The 18,343-nt window shown below is 40.8% G+C and overlaps 1 protein-coding gene across 13 annotated transcripts in view; it reads left to right on the plus strand.

Annotated features, from left to right (window-relative positions):
• Positions 1–18,343, plus strand: part of TARBP1 (tRNA guanosine 2 -O-methyltransferase TARBP1) — an 84,657-nt gene that overhangs the window by 47,350 nt on the left and 18,964 nt on the right. For 12 of the 13 annotated variants that reach the window (XR_012414215.1, XR_012414209.1, XR_006697770.3 and 9 more), the window contains 7 exons: positions 168–429; positions 520–708; positions 2,104–2,294; positions 2,482–2,553; positions 4,072–4,192; positions 9,027–9,137; positions 11,552–11,701. Coding sequence is in view for 10 of the 13 variants with exons in the window: in XM_045391542.3 (XP_045247477.2) it covers positions 168–429; positions 520–708; positions 2,104–2,294; positions 2,482–2,553; positions 4,072–4,192; positions 9,027–9,137; positions 11,552–11,701 (1,096 nt within the window). In the remaining 3 variants the exon portion in view is untranslated. Of the gene's footprint in view, positions 1–167; positions 430–519; positions 709–2,103; positions 2,295–2,481; positions 2,554–4,071; positions 4,193–4,333; positions 4,479–9,026; positions 9,138–11,551; positions 11,702–18,343 lie in introns of those variants that run through there. The other variant, XM_073994576.1, reaches the window with a different exon arrangement.

The raw sequence follows: 18,343 nt of genomic DNA on the forward strand, positions 1-18,343 counted from the left end.
TAGAAAATTAAGGTTTATGTGGTTTCCTTAGTTATCGGTAGGTAGGCTGTTTGATAATGACCATTTATATCTGTATACCTCCACTTTAGAAGGATAGTGTGCTACGTGCAAAAGACGTGGAGGCAAGTTGGGGAAGTATGGCCTAGTAACTTTATTTTTTATTTCAGTGTTTTAGAAGAATCGTCATCTTCCCAAGGATGGGGAAAAATAGTTGCACAATATATTCATGATCAATGGGTGTGCCTCTCTTTCCTGTTGAAAAAATATCACACCCTTATACCAAGCACAGGGAGTGAAATTCTGGAACCATTTCTGCCTGCCGTTCAGATGCCAATCAGGACTTTGCAGTCTGCACTAGAAGCCCTCACAGTTCTTTCTTCTGATCAAGTTTTACCAGTGTTCCATTGCTTGAAAGTGTTGGTTCCCAAGGTAAGATAGAGTGAAACATGAGTTGAAGAGGAACTATAGGAGTGGTGATCAAAGTTTCTAAAATAAGTATGTATTTTTTTTTCCTACCAGCTTCTGACCTCCTCTGAATCACTCTGCATGGAGTCTTTTGACATGGCTTGGAAAATTATATCTTCTTTAAGCAACACTCAGCTGATATTCTGGCCTAATTTAAAAGCTTTTGTTCAGTTTGTTTTTGATAACAAAGTTCTTACCATTGCTGCCAAAATCAAGGGCCAGGCATATTTCAAAATAAAAGAGGTAACTACCTTTCTTTTCTTTTTGCTTTTCTTTTCACGTGTGTGAGCTTCAGCACATGAAGAACATGAGAGTTATATTCTCAGATTTGTGGTTCTTTATTCCTTCAGTCAAAAATATTTTTGAACCTTCTTAAATATCAAGAGTAAGAATGAGAATATCTGACAGATGTAGAAGAGAAGGTACAAAACAGTAGCCTGGAGCCACATCTGCCTCAGAAATGGTTTGTTTGGTTCATACAGTGTTTAAAATTTTGATTACCTGGCAACATTTAATTGTTGGGAAATCTGGCCAGGCATGGTGGCTCATGCCTGTGATCCCACCACTTTGAGAGGCTGAGGCGGGCGGATCACCTGAGGTCAGGAGTTCGAGACCAGCCTGGCCAACGTGGCAAAACCCTGTCTCTACTAAAAATACAAAAATTAGCCAGGTGTGGTGGTGCATGCCTGTAATCCCAGCTACTCAGGAGGCTGAGGCAGGAGAATTGCTTGAACCCAGGAGGCGGAGGTTGCAGTGAGCTGAGATCATGCCACTGCACTGGGCAACTAAGCAAGACTCCGTCTCGAAAAAAAAAAAAGAGTTGGGAAATCTGTGTGAAAAACTGGATTTCTTGGAAAATGAGATAATCTAGCAACACCGGTCATTCCTCCATGACAATGTAATTGATTGCTGGGTTGAGTAGGAGTTGGCATGCTCTTTCCACAATCAGTCTCATTTCACCCGGATACTTGAAGGCAAATGTCACGTGCCATTTGTCATTGCACTTTGGCTCAGGTTTTTTTTTTTTTTTTTTTTTTTTTTTGTGTGTGTGTGTGTGTGTGTGTGTGTAGAGAAATATTTTTCGGACTGTAACCCTTATCAAAAGGTCTTGCTAGTTTATGGAGGTATTTTCATTTGCAGCCACTGAGATAGGAACATACCAAGGTGGAATTCCACTGTAGCTCCTGATCCCCAGGGGAACAGGGAAAGTCAGATTCCATTATTTCTCTGCAGCCCTGTGCTGCCTTTCTTGATCCTTTTCTGCCCCACAGTACATACTTAGAGACGCTGGTCTTTGCTGCCTCAGCCCAAGGAAGGCCACTGGCAAAATGCAAACAAAGGAAGCCGAATGTGTGTGGGTGAGGTGTTTTTCCCCTTTGATTCTACTGCTTTGGGCAGTTGTTTCTCTTGAAGAGTTTGAATATCACTATCAGTAAAGTTTTATTTATTTTTATTATCAAGAGATGAAATAGCACTCTCTGATTATTGATCATCTTGCAAAGTTATTCTAACAGTAATGAATGTAACAGTTGTTAGACTATTCATGATTATGTTGACACTAAGTAACAGTTTTTAGCAGCACTGATTTTTTTTTTAAACTAAATCAAAGGATAAAATGACCATTGTATTTTATTCCAGATTATGTACAAGATAATTGAAATGTCTGCTATAAAGACTGGAGTCTTCAATACACTGATAAGTTACTGCTGTCAGTCTTGGATAGTGTCTGCTTCAAATGTGTCCCAAGGATCTTTATCAAGTGCTAAAAATTACAGCGAACTTATCCTTGAGGCTTGTATATTTGGAACTGTGTTTAGGCGTGATCAGAGGTAAAAGATGCTATTATTTCAGCTGGTCATAACTTGTATTAAGTGCCTACTTGGGTATAGAATTATGTCTTTGTTTTGAGGCTTTCAATTAGAAGAATATAAATTATTAGTTAACTTTAACCTTGGGGATTTAATTGTTTTTCTATTTAAAACCTGTTGTTCTTTATCAAATGTTTTTTATGGAAAGACTTGTTCAGGATGTGCAGACCTTCATAGAAAACCTTGGACATGACTGTGCGGCAAATATTGTTATGGAAAAGTAAGTATGGTAGATTTTCTCTGTCTTCACATAAATGAGATATTAAAAATTTAACATCATATGACAAACATTCTCTGTTTGCTAAATTTAATAAATGTTGCTAGTGACATCTAACGTATTAATAAGATGGGACGAGCCTTCAAAAGTATGATAGAAATTATAGTCCCTTGCTAATATATTGTCTTTACATCTTTCAGTATTCACTAGAATTTGATAAAACTTTAAAAGTGTGTAGTGCAGAGTCCAGCATAAACAAGGAAATGACTGTGGAGAGCGTAAAGCCCGTGTCTTTCTTCTGCGGGGATGGGATGATCATCAGCTTAGACACTTTATTCTCCAGTCCTTTTTTTGGCGTAAAGTTTAATATGAAATTAAAATTCACCGCTTAACAAGTTAGTATGTTACACACAAAAATAGAATTACTCTTGGAACAGACTAAAGTTTTTTAGTTTTTTAAAAACTCTTTATTGAGGTATGATTGACATGTAAAAAGCTGTACATAGTTAATATGTGCAACTCGATGAGTGTGGGGATAGGCCCTAAAGTTTTGATTTCTGGGATAAGACTATTTTTATCTAACCACTGAATTAATTTTTTTGGAGCTTGTCAAGTAGCTTTTTTTCAAGTTTTATTTTTTCACATGGCTTTAAAAAATGTGTATGTGTGTTTATAAAGAAGATTAAAATAGCATTGTATCATTCACTCTAATCTTAGAGTTTAGGACATCAAATGATTATAATATTTAGCCATAAAGTATTTATTATTCTGAAAGTCCTAACTACGTTTTAAATCATCTGTCACTCCTCATTAAATATATACATTTTTTTCATTGTTTTTAGTTATTTTTTCTTGGCTGGCTTAGTGTGGCAATAAAAGTGACTTTTTCTAGTTGGTAGTTGCCAAATAATTCGATTAGGATTTCTACTAGACAGTTGCTTTGTTGTTAAATTAAAATATTTATTCACATTATAACAATTATCATGGAATGTGAACATACTAACGATTTCACTTAATTTATCTTTCCACATTTGGCTACTGAAAATGCCGGGCGTTGAGAGTGCACAGTGCTTCCCGAGTTTGCCCCTCAGTTGGAGAATGTGCACTGATAGTGCGTGGTAGAGACAGGCCATTGACGTGTTTGATGCGTATTCATGCCCCTGAGTGAATGGAGGTATCTGTGGTCCTCTTTAAGGGACAGGCTCATGAGCTGTGATCTGTTTTGTCCACAGATAAGGCACTATTGAGCGAGGTTCAGCAGCATGTGCATTGATTCTCCAGAAATCTGGATGGATTTGTGCTCATTCATACTTTCTGTATAGACCCTTCTTGTAATATATTCATTTGTTATCTTCTGTTATCTATTCTAAATTAAAAAGTATTGTCATTAAGTATGGACCTACTTAACTTTAGAAAACTTTTGAGAGGTTTTGATCATGTAATGATATTTGAAACTAATATTTGATGTTATCTTTCTGTTTTCAAAATGTATTAACATAATTTATCATTCACTTTTTTTAGTACTAAGAGAGAAGACCATTATGTGAGAATTTGTGCCATCAAATTCCTGTGTTTATTAGATGGCTCCAATATGTCCCATAAGTTGTTTATGGAGGATCTTGCAATCAAGCTATTAGATAAAGTAAGTGTATTTTACTTTAAATTATCTTTGTTTTTAACAATCGGAGGTCAACATTTGCTCTTTATGTTGCTATAATATGTACTTCTAAATATCTTTTGTCAGGAGAAAACACAAAGTTTATGTTCTGTATTTTTAATTCAGTCTTGATTAGGTCACACTGTGGCTCACGCCTGTAATCCTAGCACTTTGGGAGGCCGAGGCAGCAGAATTGCTTGAGGCCACGAGTTTGCGACCAGCTGGGGCAACATAGCGAGACCTTGTCTCTACAAAAAGAAAAAAGAAAAAATATCTTGTTTAGTAATTGTCCAACTCAAGTTTGGTTTTAGAGAACAATAGTGGTAATGTTTTTCCTGTACCATCTGTACTTTACTCTGTATTTTCCCGTGCCAGTCAAACCCGGTTATGTTTTTTGCTTGTTTGTTTGTTTTTTCTTTTTTTGAGATAGAGTCTTGCTCTGTCTTCCAGGCTGGAGTGCAATGGCATGATTTCGGATCTCGGCTCACTGCAGCCTCCACCTCCCAGGTTCAAGTGATTCTCCTGCCTCAGCCACCCGAGTAGCTGGGATTATAGGTGTGCCCACCACTCTGCCCGGCTAATTTTTTTTTTTTTTTTTTGAGACAGAGTTTCGCTCAGTGCCCAGGCTGGAGTGCAAAGGCATGATCTCGGCTCATTGCAACCTCTGCCTCCCGGGTTCAAGCGATTCTCTTGCCTCAGCCTCCTGAGTAGCTGGGATTACAGGCATGCGCCACCACGCCCGGCTAATTTTGTATTTTTAGTAGAGATGGGGCTTCTCCATGTTGGTCAGGCTGGTCTCGAACTCCCGACCTCAGGTGATCCACCCGCCTTGGCCTCCCAAAGTGCTGGGATTACAGGCATGAGCCATGCACCTGGCCTAATTTTTGTATTTTTAGTAGAGACAGGGTTTCACCATATTGGCTAGGTTGGTCTCAAACTCCTGGCCTCAAGTGATACTCTTGCCTTGGCCTTCCAAAGTGCTGGGATTAGAGGTGTGAGCTACTGTGCTTGGCCCCAGTTATGTTTTCAGTGCTATATTCATATGTTGCTTTCTGTAAGAAATGGAATGAAAAAGTAAAAACTGAGAAAATGGCCTCAAATGTTAGGAATTGTGATTTGAGAACCCATGAAAGATTATCCCAGGATTTCCTTCCATTGTAATGTATTGTTATTTCTAGATCTGGGTGTGTGATGTTTGTCTAAGATCGATGAAAATTCCTTATTTATTCAGATAAAAACAATCCAGCTAGGTTGTTTTTGAGCCTGCTAAATCATTTCTAAATGAACATTATAGTGTCCGAAGAACAGGTTTAATAAATCTGGGGACAAGTTAAATAGGAAGGGGAAGAGTTGGGCATGGTGCTCTGTTCCCCATGTATGTTTAAATTACACATACAGTTACCTTTCTGACCTTGGTGTGGACATATGGATGACTACCAAACTCATACCAGTCCCTCTGTTAAAACAGGAGTGTTCATCGTACTTCTGTTTTTCTGAAGGTAGCACGTCAGCTTTATTATATAAAACCTTGGAAATAGTTTTTATGCAACAATTCCCTCTCTGTAGCATTGGAGTCAAGGAAGATGTCCCAGAGGAAATAGTATGTTACTGGTTTTCTAAAAGATGAGTAGAGTTTAAAGTGATGGGAGCTGGGTATGGGAATTCTATCAGAACAAAAATACATGTTATGTATTTAACTATTTAGATAGCGGGTCAGGGCTAGGCATGGTGGCTCATGCCTGTAATTCTAGCACTTTGGGAGGCCGAGGCAGGAGGATTGCTTGAGGTCAGTGGTTTGAAACCAGCCTGGGCAACACAGTGAGTGAGACTACCTCTCTAAGAAAAGAAAAAAAATTCAGAAAAAAAAGGTCTAAAAAGGTCAGGAAGGTCTAATCAGGTGACATTTGGGCTGAGCTCTGGATGAATTAATGAGGATGCCAGGAGGGGACACTGTCCGGAGACCAAGTGAGGAAAGGAAGTGCTGCATGGAGGACGAGGAGGCCACAGGCTGGCCATTGGCTTCAGCTGTCTCAGTCACCGCGACAAAGGCATTTCAGTGAAATGCTGGGATGAGAACCTGATAGAACCGGTTCAGAAGAAAATGGGAGTTGAGCGAGTGGAGACAGTGAGTATGGATTCTCTTAGGAGTTTACCCTAGAAAGGGTATAAAGGAAATAAAAGGAGTCGTTCCTGGAGCAGAACCTGGAGTTAAAGAAGGGCTTTTTAGAGATGGGAGATAATTAGAGCATGTTTCTATGTTGAAGGAAACGATCCAGTAGAGAGAGAAAAATGACAGTTAGGGAGAGGCCAGGAATAATCACACAGGCAAAATACTAGCCACTCGTACCCACTGGGATGGCTGCTAAGAAAACAAACTAAAAATGACGAGCATTGGTGAGGATGTAGCAAAACTGGAATCCTCATGCGTTGCTAATAGGAATACAAAACAGTGCAGCTGCTTTGGAAAACAGACTTGAAAAAGCAAAATGCTTGTCTAGCGCAGTCATTCTTAAAGTGTGGTCTCTGGATCAGCAGCGACAGCATCCCTGGGGAACTTGTTAGAAATACATATTCCTAGGCCCTGCCCCAGTCTACTGAATCAGAAGCTCTGGGGGTGGTGCCCAGCACTCTGTTTTTATGAGTCCTTGTGATTCTGGAGCTGATACAGTTTAAGAACTACTGGTCTAGCAATCATGAAGGCCCAGAAACAGCTGCAATGCATATTTTTAAATTTTTAATTTTTGTGGGTCTATAGTAGGTGTATATATTTATAGGGTATATGAGATATTTTGATATAGGCATACAATATGTAATAATTACATCAGGTAAATGAGATATCTGTCACCTCAAGCATTTATCCTTTATGTTACAAACAATCCAGTTATACTCTTAGTTATTTTAAAATGTACAATAACTTACTGTAGACTGTAGTCACCCTGTTGTACTATCAAATACTAGATCTTATTCATTCTAAGTATATTTTTATGCTCATTAGCCATCCCACACCTTCCCCCTACCACCACTACCCCTTCCAGCCTCTGTGGCAACCATCGTTCTATTTTCTGTCTCCATGAGTTCAATTGTTTTATTTTTTAGCTGCCACAAATAAGTGAAAACATGCGAAGTTTGTCTTTTTGTGCCTGGCTTATTTCACTGAACATAATGACCTCCAGTTCCATCCCTGTTGTTGCAGATGACAGGATCTCATTCTTTTTTATGGCTGAATAGTACTCCATTGTGTGGAATACATATTTTTAATGTAGTCAGTTGTGGCTGGTGATTTTTAATTTCTTCAGTAGTACCCGGCCACGAGTTAAACAGACTAATAGAGAAAAGATATTCTGAGTAAAGGAGCACACTGAGTGGAACAAGTAGGACCGAAGATTTTGAGCTGAAAGGGAATTTTAGAATTCTCAACTTCTAGTTGAGGATGGTGACTTGGTGAGGTCCTAAGGGCAGCTTTCTTGACATGAAGATGCTTCTCCTGAATGCATGAGGGATCCACCCTACTGATTCCATTTTTAGTTGCATTGAGGTTGAGCAGTATATGAAACTTAAACACACCTATATCAGAAGAAAATTTCTTAACAGAAATTATATAGAGATTATAAGATTTTAAACATCATTGGGAGTCATTAAAATCTATATTAATTTAGCTATGGACATGAAACTTTATATACACTAAAATGCGGAGAATGAGATTATGGAAGAAGAAAGGTCAGAGAAGTTACAAAGTAAAAGAGGATCATCTACATTATGTGAAAATGGTTTTGGAGGTGGTGAATGACTTTTCACCTTTAAGACATTTGAGGATGTTGATATACTCTTCAGTGGCATCTTGCTTTATGGCCAAAGCACTAATAGTTATGGTAATAAAAGCAAATCTTGCAGCTGGCTGAATTTAGGTGGCACAAGCCATGAAAAGCCAGGGAGAGCTCTCTGCTACTACGAAAGGCTCAGTGCTGCCATTTTCTTGTGTCTAGAGACACATCATGCATAGAGATGCCTCGCACTGTCTCGTACTGGGGTGGCTTCTTTCTTAGTGGTGTTTGCATCAGATGTAGATACCAGTATTCCAAATGTGAATATCACACGGGGGCACAAGGTGAGATGTGCCTGTGAGGTACGTGGTAATATATGGCAATATATATCAGTATATATCAGTCCAGTATCTCAATCTCTTCTCACCCCTGGAACCCATAGCTCCCAGTTTTTCGGCCCCTCTTCTAATTTTAAAAACACATAGCCAGGCGCCATGGCTCATGCCTGTAATCCCAGCACTTTGGGAGGCTGGGGCAGGTGAATCACCTGAGGTCAGGAGCTCGAGGCCAGCCTGGCCAACATGGTGAAACCCCATCTCTACTAAAAATACAAAAGTTAGCCGGGCGTGATGGAGGGTGCCTGTAATCCCAGCTACCTAGGAGGCTGAGGCAGGAGAATTGCTGGAACCTGGGAGGCAGAGGTTGCTGTGAGCTGAGATCACACCATTGCACTCCAGCCTGGGCAACAGAATGAGACTCCATCTCAAAAAAGAGAAAAACCAAAAAAAACACGTACGTTAAACAAAAGCAACTAAGTTCAGTGTTTGAAGTGTTTTATTTAAAAATTTTTTTATTTTTCTTAATCATTCAGCCCAAAATGTCAATGTTTGAAATATTTTAAGGTGCAATTCTTTTTCTCATCCTCCTGCTTTTTGGGGGAACAAAAAGCCCCTGTACCTAATTTAAGCCTCTTACATTTCAAGTTGTCATTGATTTTTTTCATTAATCACCAATTCATTAGATAATTTAATATTGACTCCCTCCCTTCTCCTTTCCAGGATGAATTCGTGTCCAAGTCCAAAAAACGCTACTATGTGAATTCTCTACAGCACAGAGTGAAAAACCGCATATGGCAGACTCTGCTTGTACTTTTCCCTAGACTCGATCAGGTATCAGATTTTTGTTATAGTTATACCTTTGAAGCATATGATTTCATGACTGAACCATTTTGCAGAAACTGTCATATACCGTTTTAAAATTGAAAAAGATAATGTTTAAAATGTATACTTCAGTTCTTCACATTGAAGTTATTCAAAAGTTTTTATTAACAGAGAGAATACCAAGGCAATTAGGTATTGCAGAAATAAGTTAGAAGTTGGTTTACATGGCCCCATTTAATATTTTTTCCCTTCGGTATTTTAATGTGACATTTTAACTGTTTAAATAAGTCTGATTTGCCATTTGATTAGAAAATGCAAATACTTAACTCCTAATTTTCTGTAGGTACGTTATTTTGGAGTGTTACTATTTTGGATTATCTGTACTGTAGAAACCAGACAAATTGTATTGTTTGGGATGGGAATAATGTTTCACATGGTGGGTTTCCTTGCCCTTAACTTCATGAATAGTGTGATGACATAAACCAGCTAAGGAAAAGGCCAAGTCTCTTACAACAAAGTATCTTTATCCAAAGTTATCTTTTCTCTTCCCTGAGGAGGCAAGAAACAGTTGAACGGACAATCTGATTTTTCTGACCATCTTTGCTTAATATTCCTGTTGAGAAAATAGATCATCATTATGAGAAAGTGATGGTATATGACTCATGCAGTTTTTAAAAACATTTTTCAATGCAAAAAAATCCTTCAGACATTAAAATTTCCTACTGTCCTCCCTACCTTCTTTTAAATGTGTGAGAGAATTAAAATATATATATATATACTAGCCTCTTTCTTTACAATCTTATGAAGTCTTATATCTGTGAGAAACATTTCAGTAACAGTGTAAGTATGTAAGTATATTCAAATAAAACTATTTGGAATAATTTAAGAGGAAATAGCTAAAAGAATTGCTTCCAGGGAGTAGTTTTGCTGGATGTGGGGGGTGGGGAAGGTTGCTATTTTTCATCATAGGTCTTTTTGTATTATTTGATTTAAAGTACGTCATTAAACATAAGGATGCATTAAAAAAGGAAACATTTTAGAAATGCTCAACTAGATTACTGAGAACATGTTTTTCTTAGAATGGAGAGGGCCTCCTAGAGAGAAAGGTAATGTTGCGGAGGGTGAGGAAATGCCCGAGCATGCACACCTGCAAGGAGAAGGAAACCTAGCAGTCTGTTATGGAGCTCAGAGTTGTAAACTGTTATATCTTATGGTTTTGTTTAATCTTCATAATAGTCTTCCAAGGTAGGCCATACATATTCGCATTTTGCCTCCAAGAGCACCACAGTTGAGAGAGGTCAGATGTCCTGTGTGAGAGGTAACACAGCTAGTGGTGAATGATAGAGGTGGAATTCAAAATCAAGCCTAACTACAAAATACATGCTCTACTTTACTATCTCAGGGCTTCAGATGAGTCCTTCTGCTCTTTTTCTACCAAGTAGAAGTTCTTGTAAGATAGATTTTTCTTCTTTTGTACATAATACCTATTTTTTTGAGACGGAGTCTCGCTCTGTCGCCCAGGCTGGAGTGCAGTGGCCGGATCTCAGCTCACTGCAAGCTCCGCCTCCCGGGTTTACCCATTCTCCTGGCTCAACCTCCCCCAGTAGCTGGGCCTGCAGGCGCCCGCCACTCCGCCGGGCTAATTTTTTGTATTTTTAGTAGAAACGGGGTTTCACTGTGTTAGCCAGGATCCATCTCCTGACCTGGTGATCCGTCTGCCTCAGCCTCCCAAAGTGCTGGGATTACAGATGTGAGCCACCGCGCCCAGCCCTACATATTACTTTTCTACGCTTATATAAGTAGGTATTGTTTTTCATCTGCTACTGAGATAGGTTCGGTCCCCCAGATAGAAACGCGGTTTTGAAGAGGAGAGGGTGGAAGGGGGAGGGATGATTTTGGAGCTCAGGGTCTTAGCCAGAGAACAGTGCAGTAGTTGTGGGGCCACACAGACCATGAGGGCAGGAGGACGAGGAGCCTGAACAGAGGGCTCAGTGGCCTGAGACCTGCCCCTCTGGGATGCTGTTTCCCACCTGCTGACTTCAGTCTCTGGACCAGCCCTTATTACAAGTTTTAAGCCCTGGCATCTTGGCAGATCTTGATGTGAACCTGAATTCTTCCACTTACTAGGTATGTGACTTTGGGAAGGTTTTTCAGCTTTTCTGAGTCTTTTCCTTTCCCTGCAAAAATACAGGTGATGAATAATCTTCCTTATAGATAGAGCTGATGTCCAGGTAAATTATAAAGTACTGAATGAAGGTACTTCATCATTATATTTTAATCAGTAGTTTTTAGAGTCTTTGCTCAGAGAATTGTAGATTCAATAAATAACATGATAAAAACTTTAAGCTATTTTATTTTAAATGGAGACTATTTTTAAATTAAAATGAATAACTTACTGTTTAATTCTGAACTTTTTTTCTCAGAATTTCTTGAATGGAATTATTGACAGGATTTTCCAGGCTGGTTTCACCAACAATCAAGCATCCATAAAATATTTTATAGAATGGATTATTATATTGATTCTTCATAAATTCCCTCAGTTTCTTCCAAAGTTCTGGGATTGTTTTTCTTATGTAAGTAAAGAACATTTTAAATATTTTTTTAAACTAAGAAATGATTTTGACAGTGCTGGGGGATTTGTTTCACTTAAATAGTTGTTTTCGATTCTCAGTTGCGCTAATGTATTGACATCTTAAGTTATGTTTTGCAAGATCTGAATTAATTCAGAAGACCGAAATCCCTGGCATTCATTTTGAGTATTTCATAGTTTTTATCTGAGAGTTGTTATATGCAACAAAATGAAGATGGAAAGGGCATTTGTCATTAAGAAGTAAGGGAAATAGGTGCCTTCTGTATTCTTATTTACCAAGCAGTGTCTTTGATCTTAGAAATATGAATGATGAGGAATTAATTGCATTCCTTAAAATTAAAAAAAAAAAAGGTTTTGGGAGATTTCAAACGTAATCAAAGTAGAAAGAATAGAAGTAATATCAGTTCATTTCCTTTTTTATTTCATCTGTACCCTCACATACTCCCCTAATTGCTTTCCAACATTTCTCATATATTGAAAATCATTTTTAAGGAATTGATACTAAAATTAGTGATAGAGTTTATCATTGCTGGCTTCCTGACAAATAGCAAATTGTTTCTGAGTTATCAGTTCTAAATCTTGAATGTTTTCTTTTGGTTCCCAAATTCACCTTTCCCTTTCATAATAGATGATCTTGTCTTCCACTTTGTGTGAAAATGGAGGTGCCTTCCTCAAAATATCTCTTTCTCCATTTCTTCCTATTTCAGGAGAGATATCCTTATTCTTTTTTTCACATCTATCCCCTGTGACCTATTTGTGTCTCCTTTGGGACCTCACCGAATTCTTCACGCTTGCTCTGTTGACTTTTCCTCCACCCAGCTCTCATCCAGTGTCTTCCTTTCTTTGCTGTTAAACTTCAATGTGTGATCTTTGCCTTCCTCAAATCACTGCGGTCCACTCCATTTTCAACAGTGATCATTCAGGGATTTCATCTGAGCTGCAGACAGCCTTTCTCTTTTCCTCCATACTCCCCGCTTTAATTTCACGCCTTCGCGTTGGTGGTGGCTTTCTTCACAGCTGATCCTCACACTGCGGTCAGCTTCATAATTCCCTTCCTGTTGTGCTGATAACTTCTCTATTTCTTTCACATGTTTCCTTCTCTCTCCCAACCCTTATGCTTGGTTTTATCTGAAGAGTTGCTGGTTAGCCCGTCCGCTTCTCTTTCTGTGCTCCCTTAGCATACTAAAGCCCATCTCTGCCGGTCCCTACTTCTCTAGCCACTTGCAGGGCCTTTCCATAATCACCAAACTTCACCCTGTGTTAAACTAAACTGGTAATAGCATCTGGCCCTAAAATTGGCTCCCCTTTCTGATGTCTTTCATTCTCCCAGTCTCCTAGCTTAAAACCTGGGTGTCTCCATAAGCAGCAGAAACAGCAGCCTCACAATAATCCCAAAAGACAGGTTGGGGTTTTTACCCTGATGAAGAAAACAACGATTAAGTCAGTCGTCACACCACTAAGAAATAACAATGCTTTGGCCAGGCGTGGCGGCTCATGCCTGTAATCCCAACTCTTTTAGAGACTGAGGTGGGAGAATTACTTGAGGTCAGGAGTTTGAGACCAGCCTGACCAACATGGTGAAAACCCGTCTCTACTAAAAATACACAAATTAGCCAGGGGGGGGTGGGTGCACGCCTGTGGTCTCAGCTACTCGGGAGGCTGAGGCAGGAGAATAGCTTGAACCCAGGGAGGCGGAGGTTGCAGTGAGCCGAGATGGCTCCACTGCACTCCAGATGGCATCAAAGTGAGACTCCGTCTCAAAATTTTCACCTCTTCCCATGCTCCTCTGGCTCATCTTCATGTTCCTATAATGAAGAAAGAGATTCTGTTATTTTTCCTTGAATTGATTTTTAGATCCATAGCCTTATTAATGTAGTTTGTTCATGTCAACTCTCAAATGGGTTAGCACCGCCCCAGGAATTCTCACAAAGGGCAGGTTGGTTCTGGTGTACCCCCAAAACTTCCTGGGCTCCCGTCCACAGTAGTGCCAATTGTTACTTTTATTTGCTTAGCTCAGCCTCTCACTTGTCATTAGGCCTTGTATATTCTCTTCGAATCTGATTTTACCTGTGGACATGAGTCAGAGTTTTTGGTGTAGGCAAAGGAAGCTTTTGCTGACGGAATCAAAACGGGATTCAAAAAAGGTAGTGGGGAAGAGGGGAGTAGTAGGTAGCTTACAGAATGCCACGAAAGCTACAGAATCAGACCTGGAAAATTGGCAGGAACAGGGGAGGCTCAGTGGCTTCCAGAACTGCAGCCGCAGGCAGGCCAGAGAGAGCTGGTTCACTGGACACACGGTGCCTTCAGCAGGGCCTTGCCATAGCTAGCTGTGTAGCTGCTGTCTCTGCTGCCTGCTGTGGAGGAGGGTTTTCTGTGAGCTCTACTCCTCTAAGTTGTAAGTTCTCAATTTAGAAATCAGAATTGGGGTCTTTGGAACCAGGTCAAGTGCCTTCTTGTTAGTGGCAAGGAGGCTGGGAAGACGAATATCTGGCATTTTTCAGTGTCCCCCAACACTCATAAGATGGAAGAATTCCCTAAACTTGGAAGGGGATTCAGGATAGATATCAAAGAAAGGGGCAGTTGTCCTCTACACCCTTTTCTTCCTTTATTCAAAGCAAATTACCTTACCCTTTATTTTTTAGAGAAAATAACAGTTGCCACGTAGGAATATTTATATCTTCTCAAGAGCAATCAGACAAGTCTGCCTATGTCAGTATCCATCTGAGATTTCTTCCTTCCTTTTACTGTAAAGAAGTAGAATCTTCTCCAGTGCCAGAGTAATTCTTCCACTGGGTCTTTGGCCCTCTTCCTTCCTGTCTTCTTAGGCATTTGTTGCTATCAGCCTGTCTTCTATCCTCAGTCTCGCCTTAACCAAGTGGTCCCATTGGCTTTTCAACAGGTTCGAGTTGCATCCATTTTCTGTGGATATTTATACCGGCTGTTTTCTCGTCCCTCTCCTCTAATCACCCTGGCTCTCTGCTATTTCATTGTCAGACTTCCTAAAAGAGGTGCCTGTGTTCCAGAGTTTTATTATTTTTTAAAATTTACTTATTTTATTTACTTTTTTGAAACGGAGTCTCGCTCTGTCGCCCACGCTGGAGTGCAGTGGTGCGATCTCAGCTCACTGCAACCTCCGCCTTCCACCTTTAAGCAATTCTCCTGCCTCAGCCTCCTGAGTAGCTGGGACTACAGGTGCTCGCCACCTCGCCTGACTAATTTTTGTATTTTTAGTAGAGACTGGGTTTTACCATGTTGGCCAGGCTGGTCTTGAACTCCTGACCTCAGGTGATCTGCCCGCCTTGGCCTCCCAAAGTGCTGGGATTACAGGCATGAGCTGCTGCGCCCGGCCTTTTTTTGTCACATCCTCCCCAACCCCACACTTGAATCCATGGTGGACCAACTTCCAGTTCAGTCACTTCTCAGAAGACACTGTTGCAGGAGTCAAGAGCGACCTCCACGAGTCAGTGTCAGCCTTTGTCGTCTTCTCTCAGCCACATGCATGCTGCTGACCATTTTCTTATCCTCAGTTCTAGTGACACACACTTTTTTGGTCCCTCCTGCCCTCTTTTCTGTGTCCTTTCCAGCTTTTCCTTCCCTGCCCACCTCTTAAATGGTGGTGCTTCTCCAGGGCTAGGCTTTTTTTTGATTTTCTTATTTTTATAGTCAGTCTTATCTATATTGTGGATTCACATACTGCTTAATGTGAATGACTTACTCATTTGTATTGTATGCCACACATCTTCCCCTGACTCTAGATCAAGGGTTGGCAAGCTACAGCCAAATTTGGCCTGGCAGAGTTATATTGGAACACAGCCATGCCCATGCATTTTCATATTGTCTGTGGCTGTGTTTGTGCTAACGTGGCAGAGTTGAACAATTGCAACAGAGACTGTGTGGCCCACAAAGCCATGTTTTTATTTATTGCTTGGCACTTTACAGAACAAGTTTTCTGACCCTTGCTGTAGACGTTTTCCTTGTAGATTATTTTCCCTTAGACTAAATCATCTAAAACGTAGATGTCTAATCCTGAGTGCCTTATTGTTTCCCTCAAACTTGATCTTCTTCCTACTCTAGTGAATACTACCGCTGCCTATGCATTTGCACAAACCAGAAACCTTGACACTTTCCATGCTCTGTGTCTGATTCGTGACCAGGTCCTGATCTTTCTGCCTGAATATTTCTGAGTTCTCTCTTGTCTGTCTCTGCCATTGTATCTCAGTCTACGCTGCTGTCATCCCTTTTAGTGGCTGCCTCACTGGGCTTCCTACGTCCACTCTTGGCTCTGTTTCCATCTGCTCTCCACCCTGAAGCCCAGGCAGGGTTTCCACCGTGAGAATTTCAACAGGTGACCCCGCCCGCTGAAGACAGTGTCTCCCGTCTTCTCAGGACGAAGACTACGCTCCTCGGAGCGTCCTGTGAGGCTTGCATGGTCTTAGGCCTCTTTCCTCTCTAGTCTCTCTGTGTGGTCCATTCTCAGTTTACTACACGAGGCACACTGGTTGTCTGTTTTCCGTTGCTAGAACTCTCCAGAGCTTAGCGGTGTAAACAATATTTTTTGTTTTGTTTTGTTTTGTTTTGAGTTTCGCTCTTGTTGCCCAGGCTAGAGTACAATGGCACAATCTCGGCTCACTGCAACCTCTGCCTCCCTGGTTCAAGTGATTCTCCTGCTTCAGCCTCCCGAGTAGCTGGGATTACAGGGGCCCGCCACCATACCTGGCTAAATCATTTTTGTATTTTTAGTACAGATGGGGTTTCACCATGTTGGCCAGGCTGGTCTCAAACTGCTGACCTCAAGTGATGCACCTGCCTTAGCCTCCCAGAGTGCTGGGATTACAGACATGAGCCACTGCGCCCGGCCTAAACAGTGTTTTGGTTTTTTTCGTGATGTGTGTGTTGTCTGGGCCTGGCTGGGCAGTGTTGCTACTTGTGATGTCTGCTGGGGCTGGGACTTCCAAATGGCTCCTTCGCTCACATATTTGTCACCTCAGCTGCAATGGCAGGAGCAGCTCTGCTGGCTGGGCATCGCTCCCACTCCATGTCTCCAGCAGGGTAGCTGGACCTCTTTATATTCAGTTCCCCAAGAATGAGCATTCCGCCGACGGGGGTGTTGGGGGGGACATGTCCTGATGGGCAAGTGCTCATCCAGCCTCTGGGTGCTTCAGGCTTGCTAATGTTCATTGGCCAGAGCAAAGCACATGACCATCCCTGCTATGGTGGAAGGGGCCTACATCGGTCATGCATAGGGAGGGTTGGTTGACTGGGGGTCACCCGAGATAACTGAGTACCACACTGACCTTTTCAGTATTTCCTGCTTATCACTAGTCCTTTTGGTTTCAGGCTATCGCACATGTTGTGCCCTTTACACAAAACGGTCTTCTTTCTTCCCTTTATCTAGATAACTCTCTCTCCCTTCACATCTCAGTTCATGTGTCTTCTTTTTTTTGTCTTTGAGACAGAGTCTTGCTCTGTCACCCAGGCGATTATAGATCACTGCAGCCTTGAATGACTGGGCTCAAATGATCTTCCCGCCTCAGCCTCCTGAGCAGCTGGGACTATAAGCACATGCCACCATGTGTGGCCAATTTTTTTTTTTTTTTTAATTTTTTATAGAGGTGAGGTCTTGTTATGTTGCCCGGGCTGGTCATGAGCCACTGTACCTGGCCCATATTGTCATTATTATTATTATTATTATTATTATAGATAGAATCTTGCTGTCGCCCAGGCTGGAGTGCAGTGGTACGATCTCAGCTCACTGCAACCTCCGTCTCGCGGGTTCAAATGATTCCCCTGCCTCAACCTCCCGAGTAGCTGGGATTACAGGTGCCCACCACCACACCCAGCTAAGTTTTGTATTTTCAGTAAAGATGGGGTTTCACCATATTGGCCAGGCTGGTCTTGAACTCCTGACCTTGTGATCTGCCCGCCTCAGCCTTCCAAAGTGCTGGGATTATAGGCATGAGCCACAGCGCCCAGCCTATATTGTCATTCTTAAGGGAAGTTACCTCCCCAAGTATTTAGATCCCCTAATTTTAGGTTTTCATAGCACATAAATAGTATTGCTTAAAGTTAGAACTTTAATCTGATTTGGTGTTTTTCTTCTCCAGTAGATTTTTAAGTTATAGGAACTTGTTTCTATAGTAACTGTCATGTAGAAGACATTCAGTAACTGTTAATTAAATAAAGGAATTCAATAATCATCTGATTTGCCTCTTGGAGAGGTCTCCAAACTGGTCTTCTGCTTATATGCTCTTTTCTTTCCAATCTGTCTGGCATTTATCAGTTTATTATCACTAAAATAATGTATTATTCCAAACCACTATTATTATAGAATAATAATAGTTTCAGATTCCAGTTGAACAGTCTTTTTCAACTGGAATCAGAAGTTTCCAGATTCCAACTGAACAGTCTTTTTGAAAAACTTTCCCTAAGATAGCTGATTAAGTCTTATATAGGTTTTTTGCTATAGCTTTTTAAAGCCTCTGTAGTATAATTCCATTTAGCATTTGAGCCTTATCTCTGTCACTCCCTGCCAAACTGGCTTTATCTCCTCTTGCTGCCTTTCCCTTAAGTTTGCCTCTGTGTCTTTGTTCTTATTCACTTATCTGTTCTCTCACCTTCCTGCTCC

The sequence above is a fragment of the Macaca fascicularis genome, chromosome 1 (genome assembly GCF_037993035.2).
Source record: "Macaca fascicularis isolate 582-1 chromosome 1, T2T-MFA8v1.1".
Taxonomy (NCBI): domain Eukaryota; kingdom Metazoa; phylum Chordata; class Mammalia; order Primates; family Cercopithecidae; genus Macaca; species Macaca fascicularis.